Source organism: Desmodus rotundus, chromosome 8, assembly GCF_022682495.2.
Source record: "Desmodus rotundus isolate HL8 chromosome 8, HLdesRot8A.1, whole genome shotgun sequence".
Taxonomy (NCBI): domain Eukaryota; kingdom Metazoa; phylum Chordata; class Mammalia; order Chiroptera; family Phyllostomidae; genus Desmodus; species Desmodus rotundus.
The window spans coordinates 106,418,800-106,441,327 of NC_071394.1; the positions used below are offsets into that span (position 1 = coordinate 106,418,800).

Consider the following 22,528-nt stretch of genomic DNA (forward strand, 5'->3'; position numbering starts at 1 on the left):
CAGGAAGCTTTGTTGCCAAGACAGCTCACCCAGTGTGATATTACGTGTTCGAAGGGTTCATCTGGCTTACCTCCTCTGACTTGAAAGCTTGTTTGGTATGTGTGTACTTCAGAAACCTAGGGGGAAAAAATTACTTATCAGACACAGGAACTGGCTTAGATTTAGTAACCTTAGTTTTCTAAAGATGAGGTCTTTATATATAAATAAGAGCTATAAAAGGTAACTTATAAATACATATTGCCAAAATATTTAATTTCTAATTAAGCCAAGAACTTAAATGACTTAGAAATGTTTGAAAATTATGGTCATACTATCCAACTTTAAGGAAAAAAACAAAATGAAAAATTGCATGCACAATATGAGTACGTTTACATTCAATATGTATGTTAAAATACTAGACGATAAAATTCTTATATTATTTGGTAAAGTGGTATAATACTGAGTAATTTCCCTCTATTCTTCTAATTTCTAAATTTTCAGACATATAAACTACTTTTATAATGAACAAATTTAATAAAATCAATGATGTACTCACACATACACACAAAATCAATTAATCTCTCCACATACAACTCAAACAATATATCATTAGAGTTCTGTCTGGCCAAGAGGGAGGCGTAGGTAGAAACACTTCACTTCCTTGCACAACCAAAAGAAGGGTAACAACCAATTTAAAAAACAATAAACAACCAGAACTGCCAGAAAATGAAGCTGCACTGAACTCTGACAACCAGGAGAGTTAAACATTCATCCAGACAGGTGCACTGAGACAAAGAAATACGGCCCAATGAAAGAACAGATCAGAACTCCAGAAAGAGAGCTAAGTAACGAGGAGAGAGACAACCTACCGGGTGCCAAGTTCAAAACACTGGTAATCAGGATGCTCACAGAACTGATTGAGCTCAGTCACAAAATGAAGGAAGAAATGAAAGCTGCACAAAGTGAAATAAAGGAAAATATACAGGAAACCAACAGTGAAGGGAAGGAAACAGGGACTGAAATCAATAGTTTGGAACTGAAGGAAGAAATAAACATTCAACCAGAACAAAATGAAAAAACAAGAATTCAAAAAATGAAGAGAGGCTTCAGAACCCCTGGGACAACTTTAAATGTTCCAATATCTGAATCATAGGGCTGCCAGAAGGAGAAGAACAAGAGCAAGAAATTGAAAACTTATTTGAACAAATAATGAAGGACAACTTCCCCAATCTGGCAAAGGAAATAAGACTTCCAGGAAGACCAAGAAGCTCAGAGAGTCCCAAAGAAATTGGACCCAAGGAAGCACACACCAAGGCACATCATAATTACATTAGCCAGGATTAAAGAGGAGAGAATCTTAAAACCAGCAAGAGCAAAGGAGACAGTTACCTACAAAGGAGTGCCCATAAGACTATCAGCTGATTTATCAAGAGAAACCTTACAGGCAAGAAGGATCTGGAAAGAAGCATTCCAAGTCATGAAAGGCAAGGACCTACATCCCATATTACTCTTTCCAGCGAAGCTATCATTTAGAATGGAAGGGCAGATAAAGTGCTTTCCAAATAAGGTCAAGTTAAAGGAGTTCATCATCACCAAGCCATTATTGTATGAAATGTTAAAGGGACTTATCTAAAAAATAAACGGACTTATCTAAGAAAATAAAAAAAAACTACGAACAATAAAATGACAACAAACACAAATATCAACATCTGAACCTAAAAAACAAAAATTAAGCAAACAATAGAACAGGAACAGAATCACAGAAATGGAGTCCACAGGGAAGGTTATCAGTGGGGAGGGAAGGTACAGGGAATAAAATGCATCATTGGTAGGCATAAACAGGGGGAGGTTAAGAATAGTATGGGAAATGGAGGAGCCAAAGAACTTGTATGTATGACCCAAGGACATGAACTAAGGTGGGGGGGGGAATGCTGGAGGGTGGGGGAAAGTAGGACGGAGGGTGGATAAAGGGGAGAAAGGAACTGGGACAACTGTAATAGCATAATCAATAAAATATACTTTAAAAAGAAAAGAGTTCTTACCGAGCCACAGGAAGCACATTGGAACCTGTGTACATCATGATGAAGAAAAACACTCCACTGAGATAGAGACGAGGTAACTGTGGGTTATCCTGCATAATATGGTGTAACAAAATAGCGACCTTCTCAACAAGGATTGGGTCAAAGGTCAGCAGGAGCTAAAAACAAAATAAAATGTTTTGTTGTTGGGTTGTAAAAAACTTGCAATATCATTATTCGTTTTAGGTTTATGTATTTTTTTTGTGCTGAGGTCATAGTTTCTTGTAAGCTTGTCTATCAGGTTCCAAAAAGATTTGAAAAGTGATTCATTTTATTTCATTTAATACAGAGATATAAAATATTAAAATTGATCAAAACTTATTCAGAACAAGTCCAAACATGGCTGGAGCTGCTTGTCATGATTAGAGGTAAAATTGTTTCTTGTGCAGGAATCTTATGACAGAAGGAAAAAGAAAAGCAGCTACGCTTTGGGTTATTTCAGTTCAGCTGAGTGGAAGTAAACCATCCCCTAAAGAATACTAGAGACCTCAAGGAGCAGGGCAGAGAAGAAGGTAAGAAGGTAACCAAGTATCAGTAGTTTTCTGCTACCAGAAAGTACCAAAGATGTGGTATCTAGAAATTTGAGCTGGCAATACTAAAAGGAAAATCTGAGACCACACTAATGAATCTGGGCTAATAAAAATCATATAACATTGCTAGAATAATTACTTGATAAAAAATTTAGTAAGTTTTATCTTAATAATTAAGTGGCATTTCAGTTTTCTATAAACAATTACTTCCAAAGAATCTCCAATTTGGTGCCAAATGTTACTAATAAAAAAATATTACGACAAGAGTAAGTACTAGCTCAGACTAGATCAAGTTCTAGATTCACATGAGACTGAATAGCTGTATGTCTTTTTTAATTGATTTCAGAGCGAGAGAAGGGGGGAGAGAGAGTGAAAGACAGAGAGCAGCACTGATTTGCTGACCCACTCATTACGCGCTCATTGGCTGACTCTTGTATGTGTCCTGACTAGGGACCAAACCCGCGCCTTTGGATATCAAAACAACGCTCTAACCAACTAGCAAGCAGGGCAATAGCTGTGTCTTTAATTAAATAGTTTACATTTCTCTGTGTTTTGGTGTCTTAACCTGCTCGACAAGGTATTTAAGCGTTTAGTACTATGACATATTTTCAAAGGAAAAATTAAGATACAATAACACAGGATTTCCCTAGTGTTAACAGTGGTTGTAATTAAGGACAACATCACTTTAACAAAATACGGGAATTAGCAAGCAAAAAACCCAAATATCTGAAACTGACTAAACCAGAAGATGTAGGACATTCACTGGTATCTAGGTTGTACCTCAGACCGCTCTAAAAATTCTTAAGGTATACCAAATGCTCTTAAAGTTGAATGAAGCACAAAAATCTGTACCAACCAAACATAGATAATATCCCTGAAAACTACTACTACCTAACCATGATCAGCAAGATTAGGGTCTCTGAGAATATAGAAAATTAAAAAAAAAAAAAAAAAAAGCAAAACAGCTTCTCAAAAATATTTTCTTAACTCAGTATAGCTAAAAGTAGCTACTTTTATCATTTAAATTCTATTAAATCATTTTAATAGTTTATATATTACTAAAAAACTGGTTAATTAAAATAGGTCCCCCCCCCACACACACACGTAAGCTTTATGTTATGTTGACCACATCTCCTAAATTTGTTTTTCAGTCATCCTTTCAGGGTCTGAAATTCAGCAGCATTTGTGTTTACTTCTTTCCTTTCAGTTTCCTAAGTCTTAGAAAACGTTTGGGAGAATTAGATTTTCCAGGTACAATCCTTCATCTACATGCTGAGGGTCCAGAAGAGAAAACAAAATACCTCTCAATGCACCACCTCACACATATACGGCAGCACAGTCCTCTAGGCGGGGTGCGTGTGTGGTAGGGGAGGGGGGTTGCGGGGGGTGAGTAGTGGAATATTAAGAAACAATAACTGCACTGCACTCTCATTTAGGCACCTGAGCAGAAATGTCCACAACAGAAAAGCATACATCTTTTGAAATGCAGGTATGCTTAAATAACAGAAGCTAGCAAAGAAAAAAAAAAAAAAAGTTGATAGGGCATTGTCACTGTCAACAGACAGGAGGAAAACACTGACCTGGAATGTCTGGGACCTGACTTATTCGAGTTTAATGGTCATTTGGAGTTGGGGTAGTTGAATTCCCAAAGAGAGAGGGAAAAAAAGAGATGCTTCAGGATATATTCAACACGATCCCAGCTCAATGCTTTAGATCAGCTGCTATCCGTGAAAACGTAAGTGAGGCAAGCTGATGAGACAGCGCGTGTTTCACAACGTATAACCTACCTACCACGTCCCCATCTGTGGCCTGCTGCTGTCCTTTCCAGTATTCCTAACATCAACCTGTACCACACACCAGAGTACATCGCCTTTCAGTTACTACAACGGTGTGATTTTAACAACGGAGAGTAACTGAGACCTTCTGAGAATAATTCTGGAGTCTGGAGGCTTTCCATGAGTAGGTTCTTGGATACACACTTTTCCAGTCTATTCAGAGGATCAACTCAATTAGGTGTAAGTGAAATAAATATAATCCAGGGTTTAGGCTTTTTGAAAATGGAACAGACTACATGGAAATGAAACAAAGACTGGGGCTTAGAGTAAAATTAAATAAAAAAAACGATTCTCAAATGATCCCTAATTTGGTAACAGAACTCACCTGAATAATGTGGGGAAGGCAAGCACTGTCCGACAGCAGTCTTTTCACCCTGGGTAAAGGCCGAATGATGGCGTTATCTTGATCCCTGGAAAATATTTCCTAAGGTCAACTTTTAATATATTTATTAAAATTTGTATGATCAGAGCATATGACATTCTACTAAGCATGAAGCATGTTACCTTACTTTTTTGTTAATGAAGACTAAGCTCTCATACAGCTGGGAACATGATTAGGTATTTTGGTTTAAATCTATTTGGCTGTTTAATATGACTTCATTTCCTTCCATAAGATTTCCTTGATAAACAGTACCCTAGAAGAGCCAGAGACTCTTATTTATTATTTAATTGATTAAACTTGGTGTTGTCCAACACTGTCAGCGGGTATTTCCCCCCAAAGGGCATTATCAAACTTTGTCACATAAATTGAAACTTTAATTTACCTATTCTCAGTATTTTCCAAGTGTAGCCTTAATTTAATGCTACATTACTTCTAAGTACTATTTATGTGGCTTTAAACCTGACCTGAATTTTAAAGAGAACCGGAACCATGAAAGCCTCAAGTGTTATAAAATTGACAGTTTCACAGTAATTTCCATCACAAAATATCTTTACTACAGTAATAAAACAAAACGACATATATGTGAATATTTTACAAAGATTGCAAAGTTTCATTCAAGGGTCTTAATTTTGATTATCACTGGGTAACAAATTCTCACCTTCACTTGTAAAATGGGGTGAGATACGGGTGTAGACTCACGCTTTTATACCAGGAGTGGCTAACCCGACAGGTCAGGAGCTGGCATGCACCGCCGTCTACAGACTGCAGTACACTTATTTCAAAAGTTTACACCTAATTCACATGAGTAGCAATAGTTACTATTGCTAGAATGCGGCTAATAAGCCTCCATTTAATATCATTATTTGAAGTCTCCCAGAGAAAGATCCTTTCAGCTACTTTGTCAACATAATTTACAAATTATTTCTTACATCTTTTTCAAAAAGCTCCAAAATTCAAAGCAGCATTCCCCCAAGGCCAGAAATGGAACACCTTAGCTCTGAATCACCAGAGTAACCCCAGCCATCACAGAGGAAGCACCCTTACAAATGGGAGAAGACGTTTAAGAGTCCCTGTTAACGGTGGAAGTGTTCAGTTACATTTTACCTGCTTGGAAAATATCCACACATTGTGATCAACATGTTCAATATAAGGGTAGCAAGGTCAGTTTCATTTAGCACAGCCTGTCCGCTGGCTAAGAGACACCACTTAAGCTGAGGTATTGACTGTAGTGGTCGCCATCCATCCATGCCTTGAGCCCAGCATCTGGTCTTTGCGTTTAACGTTCCTTTGGTCCACAATTCTTGCATCTAAATGAAAGCAAAGCATCATTATTACAAACAGACAAGTACAGCAAAATAAAAGGGTTTATCAGTGTTTTCTATTTTCTAGTAAATACAGACTAAACTATGAAGTAAACATGCAGGTTCACTACTCAAGAACAACAACCTGCTGTTGACAAGTCTTTGGGAACTCAAATTTGGCTACTAATATAAGACAATGATCATTTAGCTGATCGACCTAAGGAGTACAACACTGGAAAAAATAAAAACAGTAGGCAGAGTGTAAAATGACCAAATTATACAAACAGAAGGCTTGGTCTTTTATAAAATTATCTGGCTACATTCCAACTGAGACTGGGAGGCTGAGGATGGGAGGGCAGGATCCAACAGCAGATGTTAAGATGGAAACTGCTGCCCTGGCAGGTGTGGTTCAGTTGGTTGGAAGGTGGTCCCATAAACTGAAAGGTCACAGGCTTGATTCCCAGTCAGGGCACATACCTGGGTTGCAGGTTTGGTCCCTGGTCTGGGTGCATACAAGAGGCAACCCACTGATAGTTTCTCTCCCATATCAATGTTCCTCTCCCTCTTTCTCCCCCTCCCTTCCCCGCTTTCTAAAATCAACAAGCATGTCCTTGGGTGAAGATGAATACATATATATAAAAGATGGAAATGGTCTTTGGACTGTACAGGCAATTTTGAATAAATTTTCAGACTGTATATTAAAATTTCCTGTTCATACCATAAAGAAGCATCATAGTCTGACATAATTATTAAGGTAGCAATTGCTATATAAAATTCATTAAAAGCCTGAGTGCTACTTAATTTAAACACTAAGGTTTAAAGACATGATTTTGTGTATGTGTGTGTGTGTGTTTTCTAGAAACGCAGACCATCTAATTCTTCATGTGGAAATGGAACCCAGAGCCCTTAGAGCTGATGACAGTAATTCAAATTAAACTTTTAAAATATTCCAACATCTCTATATGTGCTAAGCACAGGGGAATGAGAAAGCTAAGACTTCCGTGAAAAACTTCTTTGAGACACATACCTCATGAAATCCATATGGGCCACTCCTCTCTTTGTCTGCGTTGCCAAAGTACCATTCCTTTTCACTCTCTCTTTTCATATCTGGGGCAGCTTCAATTACATTGCTCTGAAAGTTTTTAAAAGATTTAGTTATTTTTCAAGGCAGAAAGTTAAGGGAACAGAAGTCATAAAAAGTTATACAGTACTAATTTCTTAGGTTTCATTCCTTCAGAGATTCACCTAAAATTTTAAGAGGCCTTACTTTAAGAGGTAAGGGTTAGTACAAAAGAGCGACTTCATTGTTAACACACATTTGAAGTAAATGGTTCCTACGTTCCCTCGGCAATCGAAGTTAAACTCAAAGGCATCTATATTCCTGAGGGTCATTTATAAATTCTCAGGGCACTAAAATTTTAGTAGCAAAAAACACTGGAAATTGCTATAAAAATAAACATATACCATTAACTTTAAACCACAATGCTCTAAACACTGAAGTTCTTCTTTTGAGGGAAAAACTCACTCCAACTGAAAGTTTCAATACGCACATGAGATCAGAGTTAAAATGCTTTAAAAAAAGTTTTAGTGGTTTTAAACACTTAGTTTCAATCTACTACCCTCACTACAGATAATTCTTATAATTTCATATACCTATGTTTATGAAAATGTAGACCAGAATTTTTATATAATTAGTGTATTTTATGAAAACACGGTTTTTAAATACTCTCGTAACTATCAGCTTTCAGTTATTTATACAGAGAGGGTTAACAGCAGAGACTTCAGGGTTCTAAGTCAGGCTCTGTCCCTTATTTGTTGACCTTGGGCAATATATGGTACTTGGCCTCCCTGTTTCTTAGTGTCTTCATCTGTAAAACGGGAGGGCTGCTGGGGATTTAAAGAGTTAATATATTACATGTACCAGAACAGTTTCTGGTACACTGTCATTCCAAGCAAGCATTACAATTACTATTATTCATATCTGGTAATAGAAAAGGCCGTACTCTAAATATTCAAATAGCATTTCTGTTTACACTTCCACCAAAATCTAAAAGGATACAACTCCTCGCACTAGAAGATTGAAGAAAAACAAAGAATAACACCTAAATAAATAAATAAATATCGATCTCCAATGAGCTAAGTATAGATCCTTTCTAAAAGTCAGATTATTAAAAGAGGCTTTTCAGGAGACTAAAACTCTGTCCTTTCACTGGCTGGTTTCAAGAAGATCCCCAGATACAACGTACATTCTCAGTGGCTGTCAATGCTGAAAGTTCTAGGTGCATATTGACGAATACAGTTTAAATCCTAAAGGTTGCATTGCCTCAAAATAAGACACATTAGAGATGCAATTACTTTAAAAAAACAAGAGACATTGGAAAAAATAAAAGCGAAACTGCCCATTTTGGATTGTTCTTACAGTTATTTTAACTTTTTTGTGTGACTTAATCTCCCAGGTATTAGTACTATAATTACTGGAGGAATACATTCATGGCCACATATACTGACACATTTTAAGATTTTTATGATTCTTCTGATCCTAAAATTATACTCCTCAAGAACGACAAACTTGTAAAATCTAGGTTAGCATACATACTTGCAATGGTACTGTAGCTCGGCTTACATGGAGATGTGCAAGGGTAAGCAAGTCCACAAGGATTCTAATTCCATTTGAATCCATGAGGTCCTTAACATTTTTCTAGAAGACAAAAACATTTTTATATAATCTAAAATCTTTCTCTCCAATATGTAGTAACACCTAAAGGCTCTCAAAGAAGAGAATACATGGATCTCTTCGGAAAATTTAACATACAAGGGAATTACTTGGTGTTTTCAGGATTTTGTATCCAAGCAACATGAATTCAGACAAAAAGGCCAAAGCCACATCACAAACAGATCACATAAAAAAAATTTTATTCTGAGCAAAACAAAACAAAAATAAAAACAGCAAAGAAATCAAAGCCTGGCAAGAATAACAGAGAATATCTGGCAAGAACTTCTCCTTCTAGGAGCTGAAAGCACACAAAGCTTTTTATTCTAAAAAGTTTAAGAAAAGAACCGTGTCTGGATAATTAACTCAAACTGTAATGATTTATCTTTTTGTAACACACTCATGTGACTTTGGAAATAACAACATGTATGCAAAAATACTGTACCTTATTAAGGATCAACTTATTAAGGAAGAGGATCAACCGATCTCTTTCAAGTTTATCTGTGCACTATTGAAATAAACAAAAACGCAAATTAAACACTGCCATCACTGGACAAAATCAACCAACAGCCAATAAGATATGTCATCTTTTCAACATTGAGAAAATCAGAGAAAACTGTCAATTATTACAATTCTTCAATGTTTTATATTCTCTGCAATTTTATATAACTTCTCTAATCTCCCTAGAAAGCCCAATAGTTTAAATGTCATAAACAAATTAATATACAGCTTTAAGAATATATGTAAAATTTACAATGAATGAATTAGCTCAAACGATACTCTTGAATTAGGTAAAAATTTTGAAGAATTGGTTAATGACATAACTCACATCAGGATACACACAAAAAAGGAGAGTGTATCTGCCTAAAATACAAATACTATGCCACAAGAACTCGGGTTCCCTAGAGTAACAGCAAATTAGAATCTGGTGTAACAGCAAACAATAAAAATTCTCACCTGGTTATGTTATTGTCTAGGCATGTTTTGTGATCTTATTCAGAATCAGTTTTCTAATCTACAGCTGAAACTATTATAATAAGAATAGACGGCCATTTGCAAAATTGGTGAAATGGTTCTAAAATAGTTCTCTAAAATTTAAATTGTTAAGTATAAGAAGAATGTAAACACAAATGAGAGAATGAAGTGTATACCCTGCAACAAGTAGCTAACACTCAAATCTGAGCTGCTGATGGATGAACTGATCAATTTGTTCTTTCCACCTACCATGCTCAGTGTTAAATGATAAACCTTCTAAAATTGGAAAACAGGTGCCAACTCACTTCCATTTCATTGCTTACGGCTGTAGTACTGAAAAGTTTCACTATCTTCACTCTCTGAAATTCAGTATGCTAGCATCATTTAAAGAGTTTTCCAAAACAGAAAACCAACAGTACACACAACTCTTAAAGTCACTGCTCCTTTCACACTGGTTCAGCTCTTCTACACCACAGACTGACAAACAGCTCGCTAAACTCGTTCAAAAGCAGCAACTAAAAAAATGCACTGACATGGACAAGTACTAACTCATTAGTCATTTTCCTATTCATCTAACCTATATATATATATATACATATATATATATATATATATATATATAAATAAATAAATATAATGTAAGTTACAGAAAAAGTCATGCAGAAAGCTTTGGTAACAGAATTTAAATGTAGTTTTGAAAATTTAACATGTACCCCAATGACACTACCAAATAGCAGTTTCCTTAAATGACGTCCTTACCCTCTCCAACATTCCAATGATATAGCGGGTATCTGTAAAAGGTCCTATTTCTTCATGACATCTGCCATACACAATAGCAAGGGCTTGTAAACATAAACACTTCATGTTTACTTTTGGGGTGAGCAGGAAACGATGATAGAGCTCATTGAAAAACTCATACCTAGATTGAAAAGAAACGTTTACAATAAAATGAGCCATGAAACTAACAGTGAAAATAAATATGTAGTAGTCTTCCGATATCTTTGGGGATATACTCCAACACCACCAGCAGATGTCTGAAACCATACATAGTGACAAACCCTAAATATACTACGTTTTTCCCTATACATGCATACCTAGGATAAAGTATAATTTATAACTTAGGCACAGTAAGAGATTAACAACAATCACTACTAATATAATAGAACAATATACTTTAAGTTATTTGAATATGGTCTCTTTTTCAAAATATCTGATAACTGATTTGGCTATTAACTGACTAATGGGCAAACAGCAAATACGCTATGGATGTAAAGGACAAAGGACCGATTCACGGCATGGAGCAGGATGGTACAAGATTTCCTCATGCTACTTAAATGCTGCACAATTTAAGGTTATGAATTGTTTATTTCTGGAATTTTGCAGTCAGTATTTGGGGACTGTGGTTGACTACAGGTAACTAAAACCACAGAGAGAGAAACTGCAGATAAGGGGGACCACTGCAACGAGATCTGAACACTAGCTTACGATTTCTTAATTGATCCACTTTCTTCATTCTCGTCTTCCTCCAACAGTAATCTCAGGTAATAGTCTCCTATTTTGATTTCTTCTGCCAGGCACTCATACTTAACCTTTATTAATAAAAGCAAATTATATTACTTTAGCTTACAATAGATTTTTGACAATTTCCATATAACCACTTCTTAAATTGTCAGAGCTTTATCCTTTTCTTAATAAGGCAGCCTTTAAATTCAGGGAAAAAAGCTGATCATTTCTTAAAATATCTGATAGTTCATTACCTATTAATGTGATTATTTCAGTTAAATATTAGCAGAATTACACACCAATGTTATCAATGTAAAACTCACTGATAAAAATTCACAGGACTAACTGGTGTCCATGAAGGCTTAAGAGAAGGAAGAATCAGAAGGCTTTTAAAGGATAACCTGCTCCATTTCCTTCTTACCGTGCCGTGACCACGCCAGGAGGGAGTGGTCCTGCACCACACACAGTTTGCCCAACTCACACAAGCTACTTCAGGTCGTCCCTCATCTCCCAGCACATCAACTACAGTTTACCAAGTATTTTGAGACAGCATTCGTTCTCTGTGTGAGTGGATACAGGGGATGAATACTGCACTACAAACAGAAGGTGATACAGGGGAGAGGAGCCCACGATCAGGGGTTGAGGCAGTACCGTGACCACTGTATTACACTCAGGCTGCTCATCACAAATGAAGACTTGCTAGCAATTGTAAAAAGAAATTCCTTGACCAGGAATTTGATAAAAGATTATCAAAATTCTTTTTCCAAAGCCTAATATAACTGATTTCTAAAAAATAAACTATATTTAATCAAATATTTAATGTAGATCTTTCACTTTCTCCCTACACATTCTGAGCATTCAAGTCATTCAACTTCTATTTATTAAGCATGTATTGTTTGTGCCACACACTATTCCAGTCATCAGGGGCACAACAACAAGTGTAAGAATTTCTGTCCTCACGGGAGCAGCAGATAAGAAAGTACAATATGTTACAGTCGGGTGATAGTAAGTGTGACGGAGTGAGATGAAACAGGAAGGGGGGAGACAGAATGCGTGTTCGCGTGTCTGTGCATGCACATGCATGTGTATTTTTAAATAGGGAGGCCAGAGAAGGCCCGCTCAACGGCACTCAGGAAAAGACCCAAAGGGGATGAGAAAACAAGCTGTAAGATTATCCAGGGGGAAAAACGTTCTAGGCAGAGAGAACAGCAAGTAGTAAGATCCTGCATGGAGAATGTCAATTCGGTGTTTTCAGGGAAGCCATTGCCGCTGGAGCAAGAGAGAGAGCGTGAGTAGGAGGAGGTAAGATCAGAGAAACAATACTTGGGGGTGGGGGTACACAGATGCTGTCTTGTAAGTCATTTTAAGGACCCAGGTTTTTACTAAGTGAGATGGGAAGTCACAGGAGCACCAGAGGGCCCTGAGCAGAGAAGTGACACGATTTATTTACATTTCAAAGAGATCACACTGCTGCTCTGTTGATATGAATTACAGGGAGGTAAAGGGGGAAACGAAGGTTGCTACAATCCCACAGAGAAAAGTGGGCTGGGTTCTGGATTAATTTTGAAGGTGCATTAAATAGGATTTTCTGACAAATTGGATGTACAGTATAAAAGAAATTTCAAAGGGTTTGACCAGAGAAGCCATTCATTACCCAAGATCAAAAAGACTGCAGAAGAAATGGGTTTGGGAAAGAAGAAGAGCTAAGTTCTAAATGCTTATTAGATATCCAATTATAGGATACAAATAGGAAGCCTAGGAAAGAACGTCTAAGTGGGAGACAAAGAGAAGGAAGCCGCCAGTAAATAAAAAAGCACTCCAAGCCAAGAGAATGGATGAGACCATCGAGCCAATGATCATAAATGAACAAAAGTCCACGAACTAATGTCTGGGGCCAACCAACATTTAGCAGTTGGGGAAATGAGGAAAAATGAGCCAATGAGGAATGGCCAGTGAAGGAAGACAAAACCCAGGAGAATATAGACTCCCAAAACCAAGGTGAAGAAATTATTTCAAGAAGGAATAAATGAACAAAATCCAATCATTACATGTTTTGGAAATGAAGTTGGGTTGAAAATCAAAGGCGACAGGGTGATGAGCATGTTCAAATACACAACTGCAGTAAGGTTTAAATTATACACACGCACACAAAATTATCTACCGCCATGTTTCTGGTTCTCCTTTTGTCATTCTTCACATCAGTATTTTAATATTCAGAATCAAGTTACCACAAAAAATTAATGAAACAAGCTACAAAGAACCAGAAGAATAGGCTGTGTCTCCATGGAGAAAGAATCTAAAGGGAAAAAACAAGCATGGAACAAACCTGGAATGCACAGAATCAAATTTATTAAAACTGCTATATGACTCTCAGGTGCAAAGCTAAGGTACTTAACAAAATTATTTTTTAAATTTTTGTCTCATGCAAAGTTTTCCAAAGTTTCCTCCATAAAAGTAAGAGGGAAAGGTAAGAGTATATATAATTATAAATTTTAAAAATCACTCCAAAAATAATACATGCTTATTTTAAAAAATGAATATACTACAAACATTAAACTTCACCTCAAATTCATGGTGGTTCCAGGAGATCACATTAGCGCTGCCAAGCTCTCTGTCAATGTTAAATGCTCTCATTTCAGACTCGAGACTATCTCTCAGTTCCTCTCGTGTTTTGAAATTCCAAATCAGGTTTGATCTGGCATGGTCCTGACCAAACCTAGACACGCCCAGAGCCAGAAAATAGTGGGAAGCAATAAACGTTAAAAAATATCCCTTACTACATCTTACAATAATTTTTAAAAAACAGTAGAATTAATAAACTTTAGCAAGTATACAGAAAGAAAACATCTGTAAAGTAAGTATAGTAAAATGTTAACGGTACAATTTTAGTGCTAGATATACAGGTATTCACTGTATTCTTTCACCTCTTCGGCATGTTTGAAAGTTTTCATAATAAAATACTGGGGGGAAAAAACTCAAAGTATAAAACAAATCTGTGTAAATTTCAAAATAAAGAATCGATATTTCAATATTTATTGTGAATATAAATCTCAGCCAGAAAATAATTACAGTTAGATATCAAATTTCAAGTTGAGGAAGACACGAACTTCTGGATTATTGGGTGCAGAGCGTGTGGGATGAGCAACATTCTGTATTAGAACCTTACAAACTACCTAAGAAAGAACACTGCTACGTTGCCAGGCTCTGACTGGTATTTTCAAGTATCTTTTTATTCCTGAAATAATTAAACCATTATAATAGAGACATCAGACTGCACTGGAGATGAACAGGCTTCGTTCCCATTCACTCTCAATCTGTAACCCTCCCAGAAAGTCTGACACCAGAGTTCCAGGCGAGCTCTAGGGGACACAGCACAGCTGAGGGGTTCCCAAGGAAGAAAATCAAGGCATATTCCAGATTGGTTATGATTCCTCTCTAATGCATATGTCAAATTTATACTATGATGGAGAAAAGGCCTAAAGTTTACCTGTAATAGAAGAGATCCCAATTTGCTTCTATTTTTATTCTTTGTCTTCTCTTTCGAAGAACTACTGGCTTTTGATTTATATTCTGGAAAAGAAAGAAACTTCATAGTGCTGAACCTGGAGCTACCAAGTAGGCTCAATCAGAAGATCACTTTGTAAGTGATGAGAAACATCTCCTGGATCAAATTTTGGCAGAAACAAAAACTACTGAAATAAAATCTATAAAATATGAACACAGAATATCAGATTATATCAAGTATAACACTTCATTAGCATATAGTTCTATGGTGTTGCTGATATATTTTCTTGTAGCCTAAACTTATTATTTCAACACCAAACTGCATTAAAGTTTATAGTGATGACTAATAAAAAATTTGTAACAGTCAAAAACAGTGACTTATTTTAAACATTTACATGCAGTTAATACAGAAGCCATGGGAAAATAATAAATGCAAAAGATTATAGATTATTAAACTCTACCAAAGCCAAGAAGAGCAAGTATAAATTGAAAGAGCTAATGAGCAAGAAATCTACATTCAGACACATGTGAAGTGAGGCTTGAATTTAATTTATTAGACAAAGAATATCAAAGACAACTCCACATGCCAGGCAGCTTAATGAATTTCACACAGGCAGCAGGAACTTAAACTCACCACATTGTTTCTGTCCTGAATTTAATTGTAAAAAGGAAAAAATAAAAAAAATTTAAAGAAAAACAAGAGAGTGAGTCTATATCTTCTAAGCTATGTCTATTATACAAATTTTACAAGGATGTTATCAATATAAATCACCTTCACTTTAAGACAGAAAAAAAAGACCCACCTGTCTCTCCTAGACTCAAATTTTAGGCAGGTATAAACCCATTGAAGAATTCAAAACAAGCTATGGCCCCTATTCCAGAGAAAGACACATATGTAGGATTTACAACTGGAGGGGAAGATTTTAAAGATTTCTTGAAGTCTCTACATGGCCTGCAGGTTACAGATCTGCTCCAAGTAAAACTTGCAGAGATTTCAAAAGAGAAAGTAGATAGTAGTAACAGACTAAAACATGAAAATCTCTAACTTTATTAAATTAGTGAATTATATAAAAACAAAGAAAAGACACTAGATGATATCGAGAGATTAAAGGTAGTATATTTTAAGAACATAAAACTTATTGACCATATTAGAAAATGTTTTCTACAAGTTTTAATTCTATGCACTATGATGAAAACTAATGTGAGACTTGAATGAAATGTATAAACAATTAAAAAATGTGGTATAAGTGATAAATATTTCCTTAAAATCTAAACTAACAAGTACTTTCTTCAATTTCCCCTTCCCTCAAGGACAAAAGGCTGGCAGTCTAGAGTAATGAAAACCTGCGAGATAGACAGAAAAAAGACAAACACTGCCCCGGCCAGCGGGACTCATTTGGTTGGGTGTCGCTGGGCAAACTGAAAAGTCTCCAGTTGGATTGCAGGCGGGTTCGGGCACAGGGCTGGGTTGCAGGTTTGGTCAGTGTGTGTGCAGAAGGAAGCCAATGGGTGTTTCTCTCTCACATCCATGTTTCTCTCCCTCTCTTCCCCTTCCCTTCCCCTCTCTCTAAAATCAAAATTAATTAGTTAAGTAATTAATTAAATTTAGAAAAAAGACAAACTGCTCTCCAAAATCAGAGCTGATTTAGAGACTTAAGCTAAAAGCCCCAGATAGCTAAACAAATCCCTAAATTGAAAATAAACATAAATAAATAAAAAGTAATTTTATGCATTAGCCAAAGGTTATTATTAATCCAACACAAAACATTAGCTATATGTAGAACTGACTTCATAAACATTCTGATTATATATGAAATGCAGTTAATTTCAAAGACTAGCCAGTTAATAATCTTGACAATGGTGAATTTTTAAGACTTTAGCTAAAAATAAGATCATCCCAAAATTTGGTGTCAATATTTATGAATAAAATAATCACAAAGGTTATTCACTTTCATTAACAAATTAATGTTAAAAACAGTACCCCAACAGAAATCATTAATTTGCTACCAAAACTAATTGACCAGCATTTATCTATTTGACCACATTTATCTATTTGGTATCATTATCTGCTCAAAACTTTAGATAACACCCCACGTAAATGAAACCAATAGACCAATAAAATATTATCAGTATTAAAATACATTCCTTCCCCTCTGAATAGCTGTCTTTAAATAACACATTATCCACATTTCTAGCTACAACAGCTTCAGGGCACTCTCCCTCTCCCTCTCCCTCTCCGAGCACGCTCCCCGCCCCTCCTCTTCCGCAGGCAGTTACCTTTAAACTCACTCTCTCAGATCCCTTCTTTTGCCTCTGTAACTTGTCTCCTGAACCCATTTATCTACTTCTCCTCTGTGACTTTCTAAATAAACTTCCCCTTATAGTTTGAAAAAGAGCTAAACAAAACAGCTTTGGATTCAAGCTCAGGCTATATACGATGTATGAAATCTGATAGAAAAAAATTATTTTCAGTATAATTACATTCAATAGTTTAAAACAACTGTTATTTAGAAATGGGTTTAACCACCTGAAGCCAGAAGTTTGTGATTTTTAGTAGCGGCAAAAATCACGCATATCATATCTGTAGATTTTCATTGTTCAAATGCTACAGATGAGCAGGCAAGTCAACAGCAGGTTTACAGTTGTGAGTGTGCAAACCAGAGTGCATTCTCGCATTATGAGTTTACTCTTTGCCATATGCGTTAATAAATGACAAAACCAGGTTCAGATGTAGATTAATCGATTCAAAGTTCAGTATTCCTAGCCATCTGAAAGCCTATCTAATGACTCTTTATACTGCTTACGTCACTCATACAAATCAGCATTAACCTTTATTCTAAAGAACTTATTCTGGTCTCAATTTCAGATACACACACAGGACTCTTAATATATGTTCTGTTGCACCTGATGCATTATGTTTAGATATTCTGAAAATTTGTAAGAAACTTGTTTATTTTAGAAAAATACTTATATTACTTTCCTTGAATAAGGAAACAGCTACCATAAATAAAGAGATGGCTAAAGGAAAAGAATGCAAGTGTGGTCAACAAAAACTGTAAGATCTAGGCATTTACAAGACACCTTAAATCATTCTTAACAACTGCACATTCATCCCATATAGAAGAATGTATATTACTGAATTAGCTTCTGCAGCACAGACTACATATTGAAAAATGAGACCAAAACTGTTATAGATTTGACCTCGATTTGAGGAGCTAATATGGAAAATTTTAAGTGCACACAATAAGTTTAACTAAAAAATATGCATCCCATTTTTAAGACACTTGTCTGGCTAGCACCGAATTAAAAACCTAAACAAGAAGAGTACCTTTATTTTTATAACTACAAAACAAAGTTCAGAGAAGGAGATACATATATAAATGAAAAAGTATGGAAACTGAAAGTTATGGAAAAAATTAACAGTATAATTATATACTAAATTTCATATTAAATACCCAATTATGACCCTAATCACTGATTCAGAAAACTATGAATTAAGAAAAATTGATATAAAAATGTGAATCAGAATTCGGCAACTTTTCTTCAAGTGCCCAGTCAGGAAAATCTGAGTGCTATCTTGGTGAACAGCAACAGCTGAAGGAAACCCGGGATCTAAGGAAGGGCGAGAACTTTGGAAGCAGACTTCGTTTTTACCTCTTTCTGTGCAATTCCCATTCTGTCTCTCCAATGCATCAACACAAGATCCACTTTTTCTTTGGCAAATTTTTCAACTTCTTTAGCAGCTTTTCCAGCTAGTCTTTGCCACTCTGGGACTTTATTAAATTTTCCATACTGATCCTGTAAAATAATGTTGAAATCCATTATAGTCCTGTTTGCAAACTTACTTTATAGTTATAAAATTTAAGTATAGCTCAGTTACACCATATACATGATTAAATAAACATGCTTAAATAAAACAAGATGACAATTGCTACAATAAATTATACTTTTTGTTCAAGAAATCTTAACCTTCTATTTTGTTTTCAACATTGATTCCTTTTAGAAGATTGGCAAGATTCAACTGGGAGGTGGGTGCAGACAAATGTGATGAGGGCAGAGAAGAAAACATATACAAGACAGTAGACAGTAAAATATATTTTAAGATGTTGACTAGTTTTCTCAAAGATAACCTTATTAAGAAGCCAACCTTAATAATTAAAATAGCTTTGTAAGAAAAAACCTGACCTAAGCTGACTTTTTCAGGGCCGGCCTCTTTCACCAGTGACACTTATCAATTTTATGTTATGCACAAAACATCACATTACACACTTTAAATGTTTTTTAAAAATCCAATCCTGAATGTAACAATAAACTGCATTAGAGAAAAAAAATACAAAATTATTACTATTCAAAATTAAATTGTGGTGACAGGTGCACAACCCTGTAACTATAATAAAAATTGTTAAATTGTACACTTAAAACAGGTGAGTTTTAGGGATGTAAATTTTATCTCAATAAAGCTGTTAATATTTTTGTCAAATACTTCTATTTAATGCAGTGAATTCTTGGCATTTTTTCCTAAAATTTTTAGTTTGCATCAGACTAAAGCACTCTTTCACTATGCAAAGATATTCAGGATAATCGTATTTACCATCGCTATTTTCACATTATCTCTAACATGCATCCGATCAGCATCCTTCTCAGGAACTGAATCTGAGCTGTCCAAGTATGTCAGCAAACCTGGCGGCTAAAAACAACCAACAAACACAGAACATAATCCATTTTCAAAACTACTGCACAAAAGAAAATTTAGTCTTCAAAACCCAAATAAATACAGAGATTTAGTTATAGAGGGTAGCATTTATTACAACTCCTTTGATAAGTATCTTTTAAATTAAAAACAGACTTTAAAAAACCCTTTTAACAGTATAAATAATTTATCAATAAAATTTCATTGGGCAAGACTCATACAAATCTTTCGAGTTATTCAACTGACTTACCAAAATGCGCTTCAACAAGTTTGTTGCAGTTGCATTATCAGCTGTCCAGAGTCCCACTAAATGTCTACTTAGCTGTCTGAAAAAAGCAGACGTTGAGAAAGGTTTGCTGCTTTATCTCAGCTAGAACAGAAAGGAATTTTTAAAAACAAAATATCACATGAGATATACTACAATTAAAAAATCACTCTGATGATATTAAGTATTTTAATTAAAATGCTTCCTTAATAAACTCATTAATTTTCAAAGGACCTGAACATGAATTAGAAGGTTCTTACCCTATTTAAAGTTTGGAAAAAACGCAGATTTGATACAATTGGTTTGTACAAGGCTTGATACAGTGGTCAAAAAGAAGTATTAGACTTGATGATACAATTACTTTGTGTAACATGTCCTGACACAACGATCCCAGTGTTCTGTCATGCTCTGTAATCCTGAACATGAACAAAATTCTACAACTATGTCCTAATAACATTTCTGGTAAGGTCAGAGATAGGAAATTTCACTTTTGGAGTTTAGACTTAAAACTCGTAGAACACATTATTCTACTCATCCCACTTTTGAGCTAAAAGCATATTTTGGTTCGAAATGAAAATCTAGATCCATGTTAAACCTGTGACTTATTTATTTGTCTTAATCCTCATGCTGACTTTTGTCTCCTAAGCGGGAAGCTCCTCATGAGCAGGGATGTCGACCCTCTGTGCTTTGGTAGGGATTCACATGCCATTTGCTACAAGAATGGGCATAAACCCTGTGAGAGTAATAACCAAATAATCACCTATTGTCATATGTATTTAAACATGTTTCATTCCCAGAAGAAAAATGTTTAATACAAAAGCCCAAATTATACTTTCTGTCACTAAAAAAATAAACATTACTAAAACTGTTCATTCCTGTGCCTATTTGAAAACTAATACAATGAAATAATTACAATTATCCTTGTAATTTCTTTCACTGATATTTGGTAGGGATCATATTAATGATTCCTAAAAAGGCTTTCATTGGAGATAAAAGAGATAACATTTTATAGTAGCAATTTGTAAAAAATAAAGCAATGCAAAATGAAAAGTGGTATTTTTATTACAATTGGACAGTTTTTCAGTATTGTGATTGATCACCGAAGGAAATGTAACTGAGTAACTATAGTGAAGAGGAACACAACAAGCAAACATCTAACACGGGAGTTGAATGGAATAAGGTACCAAATAAGTCTACTGTAATGAAAGACGGTATCTAGCATTGCTAATAAGGCAATACACCAAGGAAATAACCTTCCTTTTGTGTCTTTCTGTCCTCTCAGGCAACACAGAGAGTACGTTTGTGACTAACATATACGAGATGCACATAGCTTCTCATAGCATAAACAGCAGTAAACTACTGGCAAGGCAGCATACTAAGACATTCAGTAACTGAACACAGGTGATAAAGGAAATATTTATAGCATCATAAAGTGAACGAAGTCAGCAATTTATTATGTGAAAAGTCAAAAAGAGCCTAATTAAAATATTTATACTTTTTTAATTCTACGAGTCATAACATGGTGTGCTGAGTATATCTGAAAGGGTCACATGTTGGGAATTGTAAAGTTTTAAAGGGCTGGAATTCATATAGCCTGGAGCAAACAGATCTATGTGTTTCCTTACATTTAAATAATTATTTTTAAAAAGATGATTTGCCAAAGGAAAAATTTTTACAAGAGATTTAGACCAGGCCTACATTAGGCTGGTTAGATGATACTAAGGTTTTCTTTATTCTTAGAGTACCTAACTGACCAAAGACATTTAAAAACTGATGTTTTCATACGGGGTCACCTGCATGCAGGGTGGCCAGATGGAAGTATAAGGAGAAAAAATCTGGGCAAGTGGTTCTAGTACCATAAGCTTCTAGGCACTCTTTTCCACATTCTAGTCCCATGACTACGGGTGTGAAACCTCATACTAGGAAAGTGGGGGGGAAAGCAAATACATTTCTTTATTTTCTCCCCAGTTACCCAGGGGCAGAAACAATGATCATTTGGGCACAATCCTTCTATAGGAAAAGGAAAAGGAGAATGAAGTGAATTAAAAGAAAACACTATGTAATCCAAACACTTACTCCATTTGTGTTATGAACTGTATCTGAATCCATTCTCTAAACAGCAAGTTAATTTATACCAAATTAAATTTAACCTACCTATTTGTAAGCATCCTTTGATCTGAGCTTATTGTAAACATCGCAGTATGCAAGTGTCGAGGTAAGGCACCTTCACTTAGGGCAAGCTCCTGCATTTTTGTAGCAATTTCTTTGTCACCTTCCTTTGGAAAAAGGGTAAAATGATCCCTAAAGCAGCAATCTGAAGAAAGCTATCCTAATTTTTCAAAACTAATTTGACAGCTCTAGATAAAATAATTATTCAGCACTCAATATAAGTAAAAACTACAACTTCAATTACCCAAAAATAACACAGGTGAGTAGTACTACAAGTAATTTTTAAAGGCCCCAGCCAGGTAGTTCAGTTGGTTAGAGTGCCATTCCAATACATCAAGGTTTGGAGTTTGATCTGGCCAGGGCACGTACAATAATCAATCAATAAATGCATAATTAAGTGGAAAAAAGATCAATGTTTTGCTCTCTTCCTTCGTGTGTCTGTCTCTTTCTCTCTCAAATCAATAAATGAAAAATTTAAAAAATGTATTATTTGCCTTTGGAATGAGGTTTAAATGTTTCCAGGCAAATTTATCATATGAATTATGCTTTGCTTAAGTTAACATTAAGTTCATTCCCTAAATACATAACAGCCAACAAAGAGGTCACA

The 22,528-nt window shown here is 35.4% G+C and overlaps 1 protein-coding gene across 2 annotated transcripts in view; it reads right to left on the minus strand.

The window, feature by feature from the left end:
• The window catches only part of DNAJC13 (DnaJ heat shock protein family (Hsp40) member C13), a 106,805-nt gene that overhangs the window by 41,864 nt on the left and 42,413 nt on the right, over positions 1 to 22,528 (minus strand). For both annotated transcript variants that reach the window (XM_024566184.4, XM_053929387.2), the window contains 15 exons: positions 21,907 to 22,028; positions 19,738 to 19,813; positions 19,389 to 19,484; positions 18,452 to 18,595; positions 14,781 to 14,863; positions 13,856 to 14,009; positions 11,276 to 11,379; positions 10,550 to 10,709; positions 9,261 to 9,323; positions 8,702 to 8,803; positions 7,133 to 7,237; positions 5,909 to 6,111; positions 4,748 to 4,832; positions 2,022 to 2,176; positions 71 to 116 (listed from right to left, as the gene is read on the minus strand). In XM_024566184.4, coding sequence (XP_024421952.2) covers positions 71 to 116; positions 2,022 to 2,176; positions 4,748 to 4,832; positions 5,909 to 6,111; positions 7,133 to 7,237; positions 8,702 to 8,803; positions 9,261 to 9,323; positions 10,550 to 10,709; positions 11,276 to 11,379; positions 13,856 to 14,009; positions 14,781 to 14,863; positions 18,452 to 18,595; positions 19,389 to 19,484; positions 19,738 to 19,813; positions 21,907 to 22,028 — 1,698 coding nt within the window. The remainder of the gene's footprint in view (positions 1 to 70; positions 117 to 2,021; positions 2,177 to 4,747; positions 4,833 to 5,908; positions 6,112 to 7,132; positions 7,238 to 8,701; positions 8,804 to 9,260; positions 9,324 to 10,549; positions 10,710 to 11,275; positions 11,380 to 13,855; positions 14,010 to 14,780; positions 14,864 to 18,451; positions 18,596 to 19,388; positions 19,485 to 19,737; positions 19,814 to 21,906; positions 22,029 to 22,528) is intronic.